Genomic DNA, 15,796 nt, shown 5'->3' with positions numbered 1-15,796 from the left:
GCAGGACTTGTGCTACTTTCTAACGTTGACCCAGTTATTTTATTGGTGAGCAGGAGGACACTTTTAACAGTATTCCAGTTATATTGCGACATGTCAGCTTGATGCGGGAGGAAAGCCCTAAGTGATGCAGGTGTTAGACCTTTACCACTTCGGTGAAACCCATGAGCACGGGTATGGTGCTGACAAACCTAGAAACATAAACAGGGCAAACCTGGATTCGAACCACACTCATAGGTTTCTGGCGTGCCCAGGGGATGCAACTCTGCACAGCCGATTGCAGCACCTTAGACGACAGGGCCACCGGCCCCCACTTGTGCAAATTGATATGTGTCATACCAACAGATTCATCATTGTATATGTGCAATAATCCTAAGCGCTACGTTAACCCCATTTACAATTCCTGGTTTTGTCTTGTAGTTGATGGCGTCCATGACCAGTAAGGAGTTAGCAGCGTATGCAAAGGCAGGAGCCGTAGCAGAGGAAGTCCTGGGCGCTGTCAGAACCGTTGTAGCATTCGGTGGCCAGGAGAAGGAATGTAACCGGTAAGTCAGTCAGTGGTCAATCGGTCAATAAAAGCCTGTCTGCAGTTGTAAGTTGATGCAAGTATGATGGTTTGAGGGACCATTAAATGAATTACTGACCCGTGAAGATCTGGGTAGAGAATAGGTCTTGAGCAACCCATGATTGTGTAAAAGGCGACTCTGCTTGTCGTGGGTGGTCAGACTCACTGACTTGGTTGAAGCCTCCCATCGATCCCAATTGCGTGGATCGATGCTCATGATATCAATCAATGGATTGACTGGTCTATACTCGATTTATTACAAACCGCTGTCATAGAGCTGGAAAATTACTGAGTGAGACGTAAAATAACAAACCAGCCAACCAACTGTTACGTCCGACTAGCGTATCATGATTGTGTCACCAGTTTTTATGTGACGTCCACTCAGAATGATACCAGACTCATGTTTGGCAAGGACACAATGTTTGGCAAAGACAGTGTTAAGGAAAGACACAATGTTTGGCAAAGGCAATGTTTAGCAAAGACACAATGTTCAGGAAAGACACAATGTTTACCAAAGACACAATGTCTGGCAAAGACACAATGTTTACCAAAGACACCATGTTTGGCAAAGACACAATGTCTGGTAGATTAGCCTAACATTATAGTGATATGATACTGCTTTCTTCAGATATTCCTCTAACCTTCATGAGGCCAAAGCATTTGGGGTTCGGAAGGGCTACACCAACGGGCTGTCCCTGGGTTTGGTGTGGCTGGTGATGTTCTCGGCTTACGCTCTTGGATTCTGGTATGGCACCAAGCTGGTGAGGGACGAGCCAGAGAACTACCAGGCCGGAAAAATGATCATTGTAAGTTCTACAAGACAAGGGTACATGATCATTGTAAGTTCTTCAAGACACGGGTATATGATCATTGTAAGTTCTTCAAGACACGGGTATATGATCATTGTAAGTTTTTCAAGACACGGGTTCATGATCATTGTCAGTTCTTCAAGACAAGGGTACATGATCATTGTAAGTTCTTCGAGACACGGGTTCATGATCATTGTAAGTTCTTCAAGACAAGGGTACATTATGATTGTAAATTCAAGACAAGGTTACGTCATCATAGTAAGTTCTTCGAGACAAGGGTCGTGAGGGTGCCCAGTATAGTATGACCAAAGACCAGGTTTGTTTCTTAACATGGCTACATGACCTTTTAAAAACATGTACTTCGAAACTTGGCGCCATGAGGCATTTCTAAGACCAGGCATGTTACACATTGGGAGTTGAGGTAAACTAACTTTCTCAAGATCAATATCAGATACCAATCAGGAACAAGACAAATTTTGAAGTGAAATTTGCAACTAGACACCACAACAGCCTTGGAACAATATGGAAGCCATAGATGTCGCCTGAGATGCATCAGTGTGTACTTACAGGTGTTCTTCTCCGTGTTGATTGGGGCGTTCTCCCTGGGAAATGCAGCTCCAAGTCTTCAAGCTCTAGCCACAGCACGAGGAGCAGCATACACGATCTTCAAGCTCATAGATCTGGTAGGCATAAGGTTTAAAAAAATAAAGGAATTGGTTCTCAGGCAATGACTTTTGCAAACATAGTGCGGGCAGGTTTTTTTTGTTGCTTGTTCAAACTACAGTTTGGCCCTCTGTCTATGAAGGTTCCTACTCCAGTGAACTCGTACAATTTGAAATTCAGTTCTTAGTGACTATTGCTGACTGCGACATTAAGGAACAGTTACTTACTTCCCCCTATTGTGTGTTAGCAACCGATGATAGACAGGCAGTGAAATTCAGTTCCTAGTGACTATTGCTGACTGCGACATTAAGGAACAGTTACTTAGTTCCCCCTGTTGTGTTTTGTAGCAACCGACGATAGACAGTGAAAGTCAGTTCCTAGTGACTATTGCTGACTACGACATTAAGGAACAATTACTTAGTTCCCCCTATTGTGTGTTGTAGCAACCGACGATAGACAGCAGCTCCCCTGCAGGGAAGAAGCCACAGTCTCTGAGTGGAACAATACAGTTCAACAACGTCCACTTCAGCTACCCCTCCCGTCCAGATGTCAAGGTGCGTAGTCCTCAGGTTATGTCGCGCTGCATTTCTGGGGACAAATACGTCCCCTATTCTGAAATAAGTCACTGACCTGAAGCTCCTCACAACGACAGCCCATTCATGGAGCTCTTACACTATCATGCCTCCAGTCATAGCTCCCCGCTGTGCTAGGCGGCCTACAACCATGCATGGAGTTGACCTCGCAACTGCCTGTTGTCATGACTGTCGTGATGCTGAATACTCTTCCCCCTGCCTAACTGGGTTTTTATTTCATTTCAACTGTCATGTAATTAGGGGGCGGTCAAGTAGCCTAGTGGTTAAAGCGTTCGCTCATCACGCTGAAGACCCAGGTTCGATTCCCGACATGGGTACAATGTGTGAAGCTCATTTCTGGTGTCCCCCGTTAGTTAGTGAGAATGTAATACAGGGGGAAATGCTTTTCCATTCATCTGCAATCTCGAACCACTCTGATCAAACACACACAAATTCATCTGGGAAATAGTAAGTTGTAAATTCTTCCCATTTCACTACACCGTCTTTGAGGTAATAAGCGCCCAGGGCGCTCTAAAAATTTGACATAGGGGGCTCTTATTAGAATATTATTTTGGTGAAAAAACAGTTGAAAGATAAATTTTACAGTTTATGCAGACAGCCTGAAATGTTTATAAACGACAGATATATTTTTCCAGAATTTAATTGCCCATAGTTAGGGTGCATATAACACATGAGTGAGTATTATACACGAATCAATAATTCTTGTGTACATTGATCATTCAGGAAGGGTGCTAACTGGTCTTGTTCACTAGCCATATATTATCAAATATCGCCGTGGGCGCTTATTAGTGCGGGGCGCTTATTACGTCGAATACGGTTATCATGATAGGGACGTTCCGAAAGACACACCTGAACATATAAATGTCTCTACATTTGGGGTTAAAATATTGCTGAGTTCGTGTTAAACAACAAACAAACAAACAAACAAACATTTGGGGTTACAGGGAAACTTTTCAAGATAACTGTAATGACAATGTATACCACACACTATTTCAGGTGCTGAATGGCTTGAACCTGGAGGTTCGTCAAGGTCAGACAGTGGCTCTGGTGGGAGCTAGTGGTTGCGGTAAGAGCACCACTGTCCAGCTCATCCAGAGATTCTATGACCCATCCAGTGGATCTGTGAGTAAACAGTTTTGCCCCGGGGTATGGGGTGACAGTCATTTGAAGTACGACAATTCACAAGTTTCGTGACCGAATAATCTTAGGCCCGACAATTCACAAGTTTCGTGACCGAATAATCTAAGGCCCGACAATTCACACGTTTCGTGACCGAATAATCTAAGGCCCGACAATTCACAGGTTTCGTGACCGATGAATCTAAGGCCTGACAATTCACAAGTTTCGTGACCGAATAATCTAAGGCCTGACAATTCACAGGTTTCGTGACTGAATAATCTAAGGCCCGACAATTCACAAGTTTCGTGACCGAATAATCTAAGGCACGACAATTCACAAGTTTCGTGACTGAATAATCTAAGGCCCGACAATTCACAAGTTTTGTGACTGAATAATCTAAGGCCTGACAATTCACAGGTTTTGTGACCGAATAAACTAAGGCACGACAAGTCAAGAGGGGGGATCCCATTTTGCAATGTGATCGTAGCACTACAACTATCTTAACTCCTATACTGTAACATTGACTTACGATAGTTGTAGCGCTAAAATCACTTTGTGAAACGGGTCCCAGGTCAAGTAAGGATATTTCTGTAAAGAGAAAAATATACATTAAGGATATCTAGATAGTACATTTCCATGATACCACTAAATTTGTGTGAACTTTCAGGTAATGCTTGATGGCATCGACATTAAAGATCTCAATATTTGTTGGCTGCGTGAACACATTGGCATCGTCAGTCAGGAACCTATCTTGTTTGGCACCTCCATCTCTGAAAACATCCGCTATGGCCGTGAGGGCGTCTCACAGAGTGAAATAGAGGCTGCTGCCAGAAACGCCAATGCTCATGACTTTATCATGGGCCTCCCTGAGGTAAGCTGACTCACGACTTTATCATATGCCTCCCCAAGGTAAGGTGACTCACGACTTTATCATGGGCCTCCCCGAGGTAAGGTGACTCACGTTTTTATCATGGGACTCCCCGAGGTGAAGTGACTCACGTCTTTATCATGGGACTCCCCGAGGTAAGGTGACTCACAACTTTATCATTGGCCTCCCCGAGGTAAGGTGACTCACGACTTTATCATGGGCCTCCCTGAGGTAAGGTGACTCACGTCTTTATCATGGGCCTCCCCGAGGTAAGGTGACTCACGTCTTTATCATGGGCCTCCCCGAGGTAAGCTGACTTACAACTTTATCATGGGCCTCCCCGAGGTAAGGTGACTCACGACTTTATCATTGGCCTCCCCGAGGTAAGGTGACTCACAACTTAATCATGGACTCCTGAGGCAAGCTGACTCATGACTTTATCTTGGGCCTCCTCAAGGTAAGCTGACTCACGACTTTATCATGGGCCTCCCTGAGGTAAGCTGACTCACAGTAAAGTTTTCAAAAAGAGGCTTTGAATTTGGATCCAGCTTTGTAAGGTGAGTGAGTGAGTTGGGTTTTACGCTGCTTTTAACAGTATTCCAGTTATATCGTGGCGTGTCAGCTTAATGTGGGAGGAAAGCCCGAAATGATGCAGGTCTCAGACGTTTACCACTTCAGTGAAACCCACGAGCACAGGTATGGTGCTGACAAACCTAGAAACATAATCGGGGCAAACCGGGATTCGAACCCACAAACATAGGTTTCTGGCGTGCCCAAGGGATGCGAATCGCGGCGCCTTAGACAACTGGGCCACCCGTGCCCCCTTGTAAGCTTTGTAAGGCCTGTAAAGTTGGATGATAACCTGAAAAATTGGGACATTGTAATATTTACTCTAGTATGATAAAAATGGGAAACACTTCAGCTCCCAATATATCGTAATATGTATCGTAATACAGATAACTGTATCACAATACATGTATATTGCAATAAAGAAATTTGGCCAATGCATAGCCGTAGGCTTACTATTTCATAAAGATTGTATATAGTGGTGGAACTATACTTGAATTTTTGTGTTCAATGTATCTTGACTGTCCCTTTTTGATATTCAGCAATACTAGTGCTGTGAGTTGTAGTGCTTGTCTTCAGTTGATAACTCCCCTGTCCTGTAGCTGTCTGCTTCCTGTATTCAGACAGGAACTCTTGGTCACTATTAATCCGTCCGCAGGACACTGCAGCAAGAGTTGCCAATATTTCCAAGAGAGCCGATCTGGTATTTCAGTGCCACATATTGTGTACAAATGACCCTGTATTTGTTTTCAGAGGTACGACACTATGGTTGGTGATCGAGGTGCCCAGTTGAGTGGAGGTCAGAAACAGAGAGTCGCTATCGCCCGAGCTCTGGTGCGAGACCCCCGCATCTTACTGTTGGATGAAGCCACGTCAGCTCTAGACACTGAGAGTGAATCTATTGTGCAGGATGCCCTAGATCATGTGAGTGTTTGTGTATATTTCAGATTTATTACACTCCAGTGGAGGTGAAGTGAAATGGGGTTTAAAGTCGCGTCTATGATTATTGCACTTAAATTTGTTGGCTGGTTGGTTGTTTAATGCCGCACTCAGCAATATTCCAGCTATTTGACGACGGTCTGTAAATAATAGAGTCTGGACCAGACAATCCAGTGATTGACGTCGTGAGCATCGATTCACGCAATTGCGACGTGCATGCACGTGTGTGTGTGTGTGTGGCTGCTTGCACAATAGGACTAATGCCAGTTATAGTGCTAGTCCACTGAGATACCATGCCGCAGTTTAACATGAATACCCCACTCAGATATACTGACTCTGAACCAACCAGTCTTTATTTTAGCCCCTTAATGCCAAACGTCAGACACGGCCGGGGACCCTGTAACTTCTGCTCTCTGAGTGGACACTCTTTCACTAAACCACGGAGGCAGTCTAATCCCCGGAACTGTGGGGACCTCCGAGTGGACACTCTGTTACTTAACCACGGAGGAAGTCTAGTCCCCGGAACTGATGGGACTCATGGTTAAGATTTAAGGGCAACTCCATAGAAGATTGCTAGTTATCAGTAAGACACCTCCATAGGAGCCATTTGTGTTAAACATTGTCAGAAAAAAACTTAATTTTTTACGACTTTTTTTATCGACCTACACCTGATTGGCCCATGTAATCAGAAACACAGATATTTTGTTGTTTGTTCTTAGACTGTTTTCTACTTGTGTTGCGGGCAGTCGCGTAGCCTGGTGGTTAAGACGTTTGCTCGTCACGCCGAAGATCCGGGTTCAATTCCCAACATGGGGGCAATGTGTGAAGCCTATTTCTGGTGTCCCCCACTGTGATATTACTGGAATATTGCTAAAAGCGGCTTCAAACCAAACTCACTCACTCACTCTACTTGTGTTGCAGGCTCGAGAAGGAAGGACGACCATTGTTATTGCTCACCGTCTCTCGACGATCAGGACTGCAGACATTATCGCTGGGTTCAATGAGGGTGTGATTACCGAACAGGGCACTCACGACGACCTGATGGCCAAGAAGGGCATCTATTATCAGCTTGTTATGAACCAGGTGAGCTTCAAGATCAACTTGTTATAAATATGTCTGGCAATATGTCTGTCACTCTGCTCAATATTCCAGAGTACACTCCCTTTGTCAAGCAGGATTCTGATGTTTGTCAGTTTGAATGCCAGGTTTGCCCTGAATATGATACTGGGTTTGTCAACACCATAACAGTGTTGGGTTTCACAACCTAATGACAAGTATTTGCACAACAGTAATTTGAGCTAATACACAGTGATAGAGCTGAAATACTGTTCAAAGTGTGCTGTCCCTAACACTCTCACTCACGCTACATCTGGAACTTGTCAATTTGAAACCCCGGAAAAGTCCGCACTAACTCACTTCCTCTAACCCCATTTGAAAGATAGGGGTGGTCGGGTAGCCTAGTGGTTAAAGCTTTCGAGTCTGGACCAGACAATCCAGTGGTTGATATCATGAGCATCATCCTATGGAATTGGAATCAATGGCATGCATCAACCATGTCAGCGAGCCTGACCTCCCGATCCTGTTAGTCGCCTCTTACGACAAGCCTAGTCGCCTTTTACGGCAAGCATGGGTTGCTGAAGACCTATTCTACCCCGGATCGATTTGTTCTGTAATTCAACTTACTGCTATCACTCAGTTTCTCTGTAATTCAGGGGGCAGTTGTGTAGCCTAGTGGTGAAAGCGTTCGCTCGTCACGCCGAAGACCCAGGTTCGATTCCCGACATGGGTACAATGTGTGAAGCCCATTTCTGGTGTCCCCTGCCGTGATATTGCTGGAATATTGCTAAAAGCGGCGTAAAACCATACTCACTCACTCACTCACTTTATAAGATGGTGCTAGTAGAGCAAGACCTCACTTTCCTAACTTCTCGAACTCTGTATATCTCAACACTCCTACCCAGCTGCTAATGTGTAACTGTCATTGTATTTTCAGACCAAAGACGATGTAAGCATTCTGTTTCCATGTTTCCATGGTTTTGTTATGTTTGTAACCCGTGAAGAATGGTATAGAACACAATTAGAGAATTAATGGATTGGTTGTATTACATAATGGTAGATATCCCAGGTTAAGGTCCTGCTTGTTATTATATTATATTATATTATATTATATTATATTATATTATATTATATTATATTATATTATATTATATTATATTATATTATATTATATTATATGTTGTTATATGTTGTTATATGTTATATTAAGAAACCTTGTTATTGAATGAAAAGCTCTGTCTATTTAAGAAGTACCATTACTTGTTCACATCCTTGGAAGGTATTTGAAGCATTTAAGGAAAAGAGGGAGTTGTTCGGGTTAGTCAAAACGTGGAAAACGGTACACCTTCATATAATGTGCATCAAGCTGACAGACGTTGATATAACTGCAATGCTGTTCACAGCTGTGGAAATCCGACTCACAATGGGTAATGTCAGTCGTAGTTACAAACTTTAGGATTTACCTTTTTTGGTATAATGAGGTAGATGACATTTTTGTGTGATTATTTTTTGCACATATTTAGAATGGTGGCTGATCTAAAGGAGTTTTGTCTTTTTTTATTTGGTCCCTACAACCATCTATATGTATATGGGTTTGCCCAGAATATCGTTCCATGTTTGTCAGCACCACACCCGTGCTCGTGGGTTTCACCAAAGTGGTAAAGTCTCAGACCTGCATCGCTTCGGGCTTTCCTCCCACATGAAGCTGACACGCCGTGATATAACTGGAATACTGTTCCCAGCGGCGTTAAGCAGGAAACAGTGGTCCTCAGCACTGTAATGTTCCATGAAGGAATTTCCCCCTTTTTTTGTTGAAGGTTTTGTTTTTGAAAGTTTTTCTTGCATGTGATCCAGCAGCGGATCAAAAGGATGGGGAAAAATCACACATGAATCTCAATGTCTTAATCAAAGACATGAAATAGTAATTTGGTATTATTAAAAAAACAGACCTATTTATCAATATACAGGTTTTATTGTTTGTGGGTATCAGTTATTGTTAATGTTTGTTGTGTCCATTAGACATTAGTTTCATGCTAGATACAATCTGTAGCGTCGCCATCTCCATTGCATGCTTTCATTGGTTGCCATCATCAGTAAGTGATACAAAATGTAATTTCTAATGAACAATTCTTATTGTCTGGAGTTTCATATATATTCGAATCACCACGATCAGTCTAAATTTTGATGAAGAATTTTGAAGTGGTTCAACTGTATCCATGTTGATGATGATAACCGGACTCGATCATCCAGTGTGTTATGCTCCATTGCCTCCTTCACTGTCATACCAGGACTTCCTTGATTTAAGCCCCGGGCCTAATTACAGAAAAAAGAAAAGAAAAAAAAATTTCTCATTTAAAATGTTACCTGAAATTAAGCTCTATTTCGGCAGCTAATGCTTTCTTACCTAAATTGGGGACACCCTTTGCTGAAAAAATCAGAAACTGTTAAGGCTTAAAAAAATAGGTTCTTAGGCAATGACTTTGGAGAGATGGACTTAGTGGCATTGCTTCCTATATGAAGCTGTGGTGGTGAATGGGTTGAGGATATGTATTCCAATAGACTGGAGAGCTAATACACTGGTACATCGATAATGCCATGTTCCCTGATGTTGTTTGTCATGCTTCCTGGTTCATTAATACTCTTTTCGCATTGCCATGTTTCCTGGTTCATTGATTCTCTTTCCGCATTGACATGTTCCTTTGTTCTATTAACAATCAGCTTTGTTCTGTAAATCCGCTTTCTTCTATTACTCACATTTGTTCTGTTTGTTTTGCTTGTTGTTAAACACCGCACCCAGCAATATTCCAGCTATATGACGGCGGTCTGTAAATAATCGAGTCTGGACCAGACAATCCAGTGATATCATGAGCATCAATCTATGGAATTGGGATCAATGACATGCATCAACCAAGTCAGCGAGTCTGACCACCCGATCCCATTAGTTGCCTCTTACGACAAGCCAAGTTGCCTTTTACGGCAAGCATGGGTTGCTGAAGACCTAATCTACCCCGGATCGACCTGTTCTGTAATTCAACTTACTGTTATCACTCAGTTTCTCTGTAATTCAACTTTCTTCTATTCATCAGTTTCTCTGTAATTCAACTTTCTTCTATTCATCAGTTTCTCTGTAATTCAAATTTCTTCTATTCATCAGTTTCTCTGTAATTCAACTTTCTTCTATTCATCAGTTTCTCTGTAATTCAACTTTCTTCTATTCATCAGTTTCTCTGTAATTCAACTTTCTTCTATTCATCAGTTTCTCTGTAATTCAACTTTCTTCTATTCATCAGTTTCTCTGTAATTCAACCTTTTCCTTGCAGACATGTCTTCATTTTCTATTTTTTTAACGAGTTTTAACGTGACTATGAACAAGAAGAATTATTTATGCTTCTTAATGAAGTTATCAATTTTCAATCATCAAGTTCTGCTGTCATTCCGCTCAAGTCACCACACAAATCATATCCCATTCATATTCATCAAACCAGACAAAATATAAATTGTGAAAAAAATATCACATGGTTGAACATTGTTGTGTCAAACTCTGAGGAACCTGAGAAACAGTTTGACTCTCTGGGTGTTTGAGTCACATGGAAGGAAAAAGTTAATGTTAAACATGCAGTGAATTCAGGTTTTGACTCCAGATAATAAATGACTTTGTAATTTCTCAGTTGAGACAGAGGGTATCAGTCTGAGACTTCAGCCACTAACCAGAAGCCCTAGTACAATTCTGTTTGGTATTGTAAGATCTAATAAATGCTGATGAAGCAGAAATGTACTGAAAATTATGCAAAGAGCCAAGTTTGGGTTGTTGGAATTAATTGTTTGGCACAGACAACAGGTTAAGTTTGAGACAACTGAAAATTTCACCCATCAGATTTGACATATCAGAGTACCGATAAGATTGAAGGATTGGCCAGTGCTGGACAATCAGTTCCACGCAGCTGAGAATTTGATAAATCAGAGTTCAACACCACAAGGTTCAGCTGTGGATGAATGTAGCATGTATCTTGCCTGGTGAGTTGGGCAAGCGAAGCTGTTTCTTTACACCAAGGAATACTGTGGCAAAGAGATTCAGCTGAGTTTGTTTGTGTCATGAAACAAATATTTCATACTGTCGGTGGTTTGTCGATCTGTTACTATGGTTACTGCTCCTGTTTGGAATATTTCACATTTTTTTTCAAAATTCTTGAATTGCATTTTGTCCCTTTCAATTTCCACTATTTTCTTTTTTGCTTCAATTACCATATTGTGGCCTTCACCTGCCCCCGGCACTGAGCTTTGCCCAGTTTGGAGGAATATACAACACATTTTGTTTAATTTTATAAATAGATAAATTAATTATTTTATATAATATGATAATTGAATAATTTAAAGAAATTGGAAATATTTGTTTTTGGATAAATTCCAATGTTTGTGTTCATTTGCTTTTGTTGTTTTCATGCTTAAAAAAATGCTGCTGCTTCTTGTGCAATATCATGTCAAGTGATAAATATATGTCATGTCAAAACCATATATTTTCAGCATTTTAAACCATCTTCACACTTTCTCATAAGCATAATGGGAACAGTCACTGAACTCAACCACCTAACTCAACCCCTTAACTCAACCCCTCAACTGAACCACTCAACTCAACCACTCAACCCCTTAACTCAACCACTCCACTCAACCCCTCAACTCCTCAACTCAACCCCTCTACTCAACCAAATTTAACAGTAATAACTGGAAAAAGTCAAATGAAGTCATCCAATCAATTACATGTACAAGTACAAAGAATTCATGTATCAACCCAGATCCTTTTTCTCCTTTCGCGTCAATCTTTTCGTTTCATTGTTTACCTTTCATTTAACCTGGTCCTAGTTTCTGTTAACTGATATGTCCTGGCTTTTACTACATGTTTCATGCAACTCTTTTCTGTTAACTTGTACATCAGTCATTCTAATGTTTCATGGAGAAATGATTGTAACGATGTTCCTTGATAATGCCTAGATTTGTAGAACTGAAAATTTACGCTCTTACTTTCAGACCAGAGAAAAGAAACCAGAAGATGGTATGTATTGTCTGTTTACTCCATGGTCTAGTGGTAGAGCGCCCGCTCAGGCATGTCTCCGTGGTCTAGTGGTAGAGCGCCTGCCCAGAGATGTCTCCGTGTTCCAGTGGTAGAGCGCCTGCCTGGAGATGTCTCTGTGGTCTAGTGGTAGAGTGCCTGCCCTGAGATGTCTCTGTGGTCTAGTGGTAGAGTGCCTGCCCTGAGATGTCTCCGTGGTCTAGTGGTAGAGCGCCTGCCCAGAGATGTCACCGTGGTCTAGTGATAGAGCGCCTGCCCGGAGATGTCTCCGTGGTCTAGTGGTAGAGCGTCTGCCCGGAGATGTCTCCGTGGTCTAATGGTAGAGCGTCTGCCCTGAGATGTCTCCGTGGTCTAATGGTAGAGCGTCTGCCCTGAGATGTCTCCGTGGTCTAATGGTAGAGCGTCTGCCCGGAGATGTCTCCGTGGTCTAGTGGTAGAGCGTTTGCCCAGAGATGTCTCCGTGGTCTAGTGGTAGAGTGCCTGCCCGGAGATATCTCCATGGTCTAGTGGTAGAGTGCCTGCCAGGAGATGTCTCCGTGGTCCAGTGGTAGAGTGCCTGCACGGAGATGTCTCCATGGTCTAGTTGTAGAGTGCCTGCCCGGAGATGTCTCCGTGGTCTAGTGGTAGAGCGCCTGCCCGGAGATGTCTCCGTGGTCTAGTGGTAGAGTGCCTGCTCAGAGATGTCTCCGTGGTCTAGTTGTAGAGTGCCTGCCCGGAGATGTCTCCGTGGTCTAGTGGTAGAGTGCCTGCTCAGAGATGTCTCCGTGGTCTAGTGGTAGAGCGTCTGCCCAGAGATGTCTCCGTGGTCTAGTGGTAGAGCATCTGCCCTGAGATGTCTCCAGGGTCTAGTGGCAGACCGTCTGCCCGGAGAGCTAGCACTTTAAATTTGGCAATAATTCGGGCTAGTACAAACAGCCATGCACTCACACACACGCGTCACTATATAATTGCAATAATCTTAATCGCAACATTAAACCCCATTTCACCTCATCCTTCACTTGTTGTAATATTCCATTACTAAATATTCATCCTATGTGTGCATAAGCACTGGCCACAGATGCCTAGCTTTCAACAATATGTGTTTTTATGAAATAAACCAATGATTGAAGAACGAAGTTAAATGAAAATCTTATTACTTTACGACTTTTCCAAGTGTTTCTGCTTGCGTCGTCTATGTTGAGTTCATCTCTCATATTTGTGTTTATCATGCTCTCTGAAGAGGCGGCAACTCCAGGTAATATAACCATCATTGATCACAGCTTCCTGGGTTCGGGAAATCCTACTGTTTGTGTACTTTATGGTTTAAAGATTTTCTGGTAACTGTTTTGTTTTGGTATGTTGAAATAAACATATACAGCTCAAAGATGTGAAGATGTCACATGTTCTGCTTGGTAGCTCCGAATATCTCTGCACCTCCTCAGTGGTCTAGTGGTAGAGCGTCCGCCCGGAGAGCATTTTCACCTCACCAAATATCTCCGAATATCTCCGAATATCTCAGCAGTATAGTGGCAATCCAGTCTGAAGCATGCAGCATGATGCCCTTGGTTGTTGTTCCAGATGAGGATGAGGAGATCGAGATGATGGTTCGAGTGGGATCCGGGCGAGATCACAAGTTGGATCTGAAACATGCGGTATCTGTGGAAGAGAAGACACCGAAGAAATCACGTCAGAGACTGACTTCAGAGTCCAAGGACAAGAAGGAAGAGGTATGTTTTTGTTCCAAAAACACAAAAAAACGTTGTGGTCAAGTACAGATCACTGAATTACGTCATTGTTTGTTTTTCTCATAAGGCTAAAAAATGTAGTAGTCTTGGTTCTCAGGCACCGCCCACATCATCATAAAGTCTGCCGCACGTTTTGTTTTTATTTCCATTTTCAAAAAAATATAAAAATCCTAATACAATGCGATCCAATATGGCACAAAGTTATTTCCTTTTGCATGCACACTGCTTTACTGCGCATCTCTTGTTGTGGTCATGGCGGCAATAGGAATTTGTTATCGTGTTTACATAGGGAGGCCCTTTCCAAGGTTGATAGTACACAACTGTTTATTTGGGTACATGTACATACTAGTTTGAACAAGCAAAAAAAATAAAAAGATAAGACGGCCCATCCTCACTATATTTTCAATTTTTTGCTTATTTTAGTCCTAAACTAACAGGATTTCTTTACGTGTGTTGAGATTATGTGGATGTTGCCAGGGAACATTGCAATCAAGAATGATCTTTTTTTTAATTGAAAATCTTATCAATTATTAAGAATCTTTTTCTCAGAAGCCACATCAAGTGTCAAGTTGCCAATAGGGATCACTTCCACCATTGTTCTTTGAAATCAAAACTTTACATCACAGAAACTCTTGAACTAACGAGATCTTTTCATCAATCTGATTTTATTTCACCAGGAAGAAGAGGCTGAGGATTTGCCCAAAGTGTCCTTCATAGAGATCCTGAGGTTGAACTCGCCAGAAGCTCTTTACATCTTGTTCGGCTGTTTTGCTGCTGTCATCAATGGCGGGATCCAGCCTGCTTTCTCCGTCATATTTGCAGATATTCTTGGGGTAAGCCACCACAAAGATCTGTGTTGGAACTGGTCTTCAGCAACCCATGCTTGTTGTAAGAGGTGACGAATGGGATGTGGTGGTTAAGGCTTGTATTGATCAATGCTCATGATGTTAATCACTGGATTGTCTGGTCCAGACTTGATTATTTAATATAACATGTATATGGAACTACATCTATGACTTGTTGAATACAGCCCCCTCTGGTTAAACGGAACTCTCCCTTTCTGGTTCATTCGTCACCACTCGCCCCTCTCCATAACCTGCAAGAAAATTTGTCTCCCTGTCAATGAATGTTATTTGCGAAAATACGACAAACCAATCAAAATGAGCGTGTGACTTCAAGTACTTCCGCCAAAGAATCCCTCAGGAATAAAGTTTGATTTTACATATGTCTTGTATCTAAACATATACCCAAGACACAGTTAAATGTGATCAATCATACTGTATAATACCTTAAGTCCCGATGTGTTTTAAATAGCATCTGGAATATATATGACATGTGGGAAATATACGTGAATCATTACGCAACGAGTTGACAATTCTTTTAGTTATGCCTGTTTGCAATTAGACTGAACCAAGTCGCCAAAAAACCGTTATTAAAAAGGTGGCGCTCTCTCGTTTTTTCTCTGCAATTATGATCCGAGTCTAGCCTATCTGATTAGTGCGACAAGTGACGATTGAGTTGTTGTAAGGAAGAGTGTAGAAACATCACGTGGATGAGGATAAAAAACTAGGATGCCATTTCCTGTTGCAGGTCTACCAGAAATCTGTCGAGGAACAAGACAGGGATGTGAGAATGTATGCCCTTATCCTCTTGGGACTTGGAGTCCTGTCCTTATTTACCAACTTTGCACAGGTGAGCACAGCCTATAGAGTAGACACACTGATCACCTGCCTGTAGACCCGTGCACAGGTGAGCACAGCCTATAGAGTAGACACACTGATCATCTGCCTGTAGACCCGTGCACAGGTGAGCACAGCCTATAAGGTAGACA

General features: G+C 42.3%; 1 protein-coding gene across 5 annotated transcripts in view; it reads left to right on the top strand.

The window, feature by feature from the left end:
• The window catches only part of LOC139464847 (ATP-dependent translocase ABCB1-like), a 62,860-nt gene that overhangs the window by 27,930 nt on the left and 19,134 nt on the right, over positions 1-15,796 (top strand). For 2 of the 5 annotated variants that reach the window (XM_071246386.1, XM_071246382.1), the window contains 14 exons: positions 418-542; positions 1,191-1,368; positions 1,941-2,054; positions 2,478-2,588; positions 3,624-3,749; positions 4,414-4,617; positions 5,935-6,105; positions 7,042-7,203; positions 8,114-8,125; positions 12,199-12,223; positions 13,461-13,475; positions 13,799-13,947; positions 14,643-14,798; positions 15,556-15,657. In XM_071246386.1, coding sequence (XP_071102487.1) covers positions 418-542; positions 1,191-1,368; positions 1,941-2,054; positions 2,478-2,588; positions 3,624-3,749; positions 4,414-4,617; positions 5,935-6,105; positions 7,042-7,203; positions 8,114-8,125; positions 12,199-12,223; positions 13,461-13,475; positions 13,799-13,947; positions 14,643-14,798; positions 15,556-15,657 — 1,650 coding nt within the window. The remainder of the gene's footprint in view (positions 1-417; positions 543-1,190; positions 1,369-1,940; positions 2,055-2,477; positions 2,589-3,623; positions 3,750-4,413; positions 4,618-5,934; positions 6,106-7,041; positions 7,204-8,113; positions 8,126-12,198; positions 12,224-13,460; positions 13,476-13,798; positions 13,948-14,642; positions 14,799-15,555; positions 15,658-15,796) is intronic. The other 3 variants (XM_071246383.1, XM_071246384.1, XM_071246385.1) reach the window with 3 other exon arrangements.

The sequence above is a fragment of the Haliotis cracherodii genome, unplaced genomic scaffold, assembly GCF_022045235.1.
Source record: "Haliotis cracherodii isolate W230 unplaced genomic scaffold, xgHalCrac1.p SCAF_17, whole genome shotgun sequence".
In the NCBI taxonomy this organism is placed as follows: Eukaryota; Metazoa; Mollusca; class Gastropoda; order Lepetellida; family Haliotidae; genus Haliotis; species Haliotis cracherodii.
The sequence above is the reverse complement of the archived record's forward strand: the minus strand, read 5'-3'. Positions and strand labels throughout refer to the sequence as shown.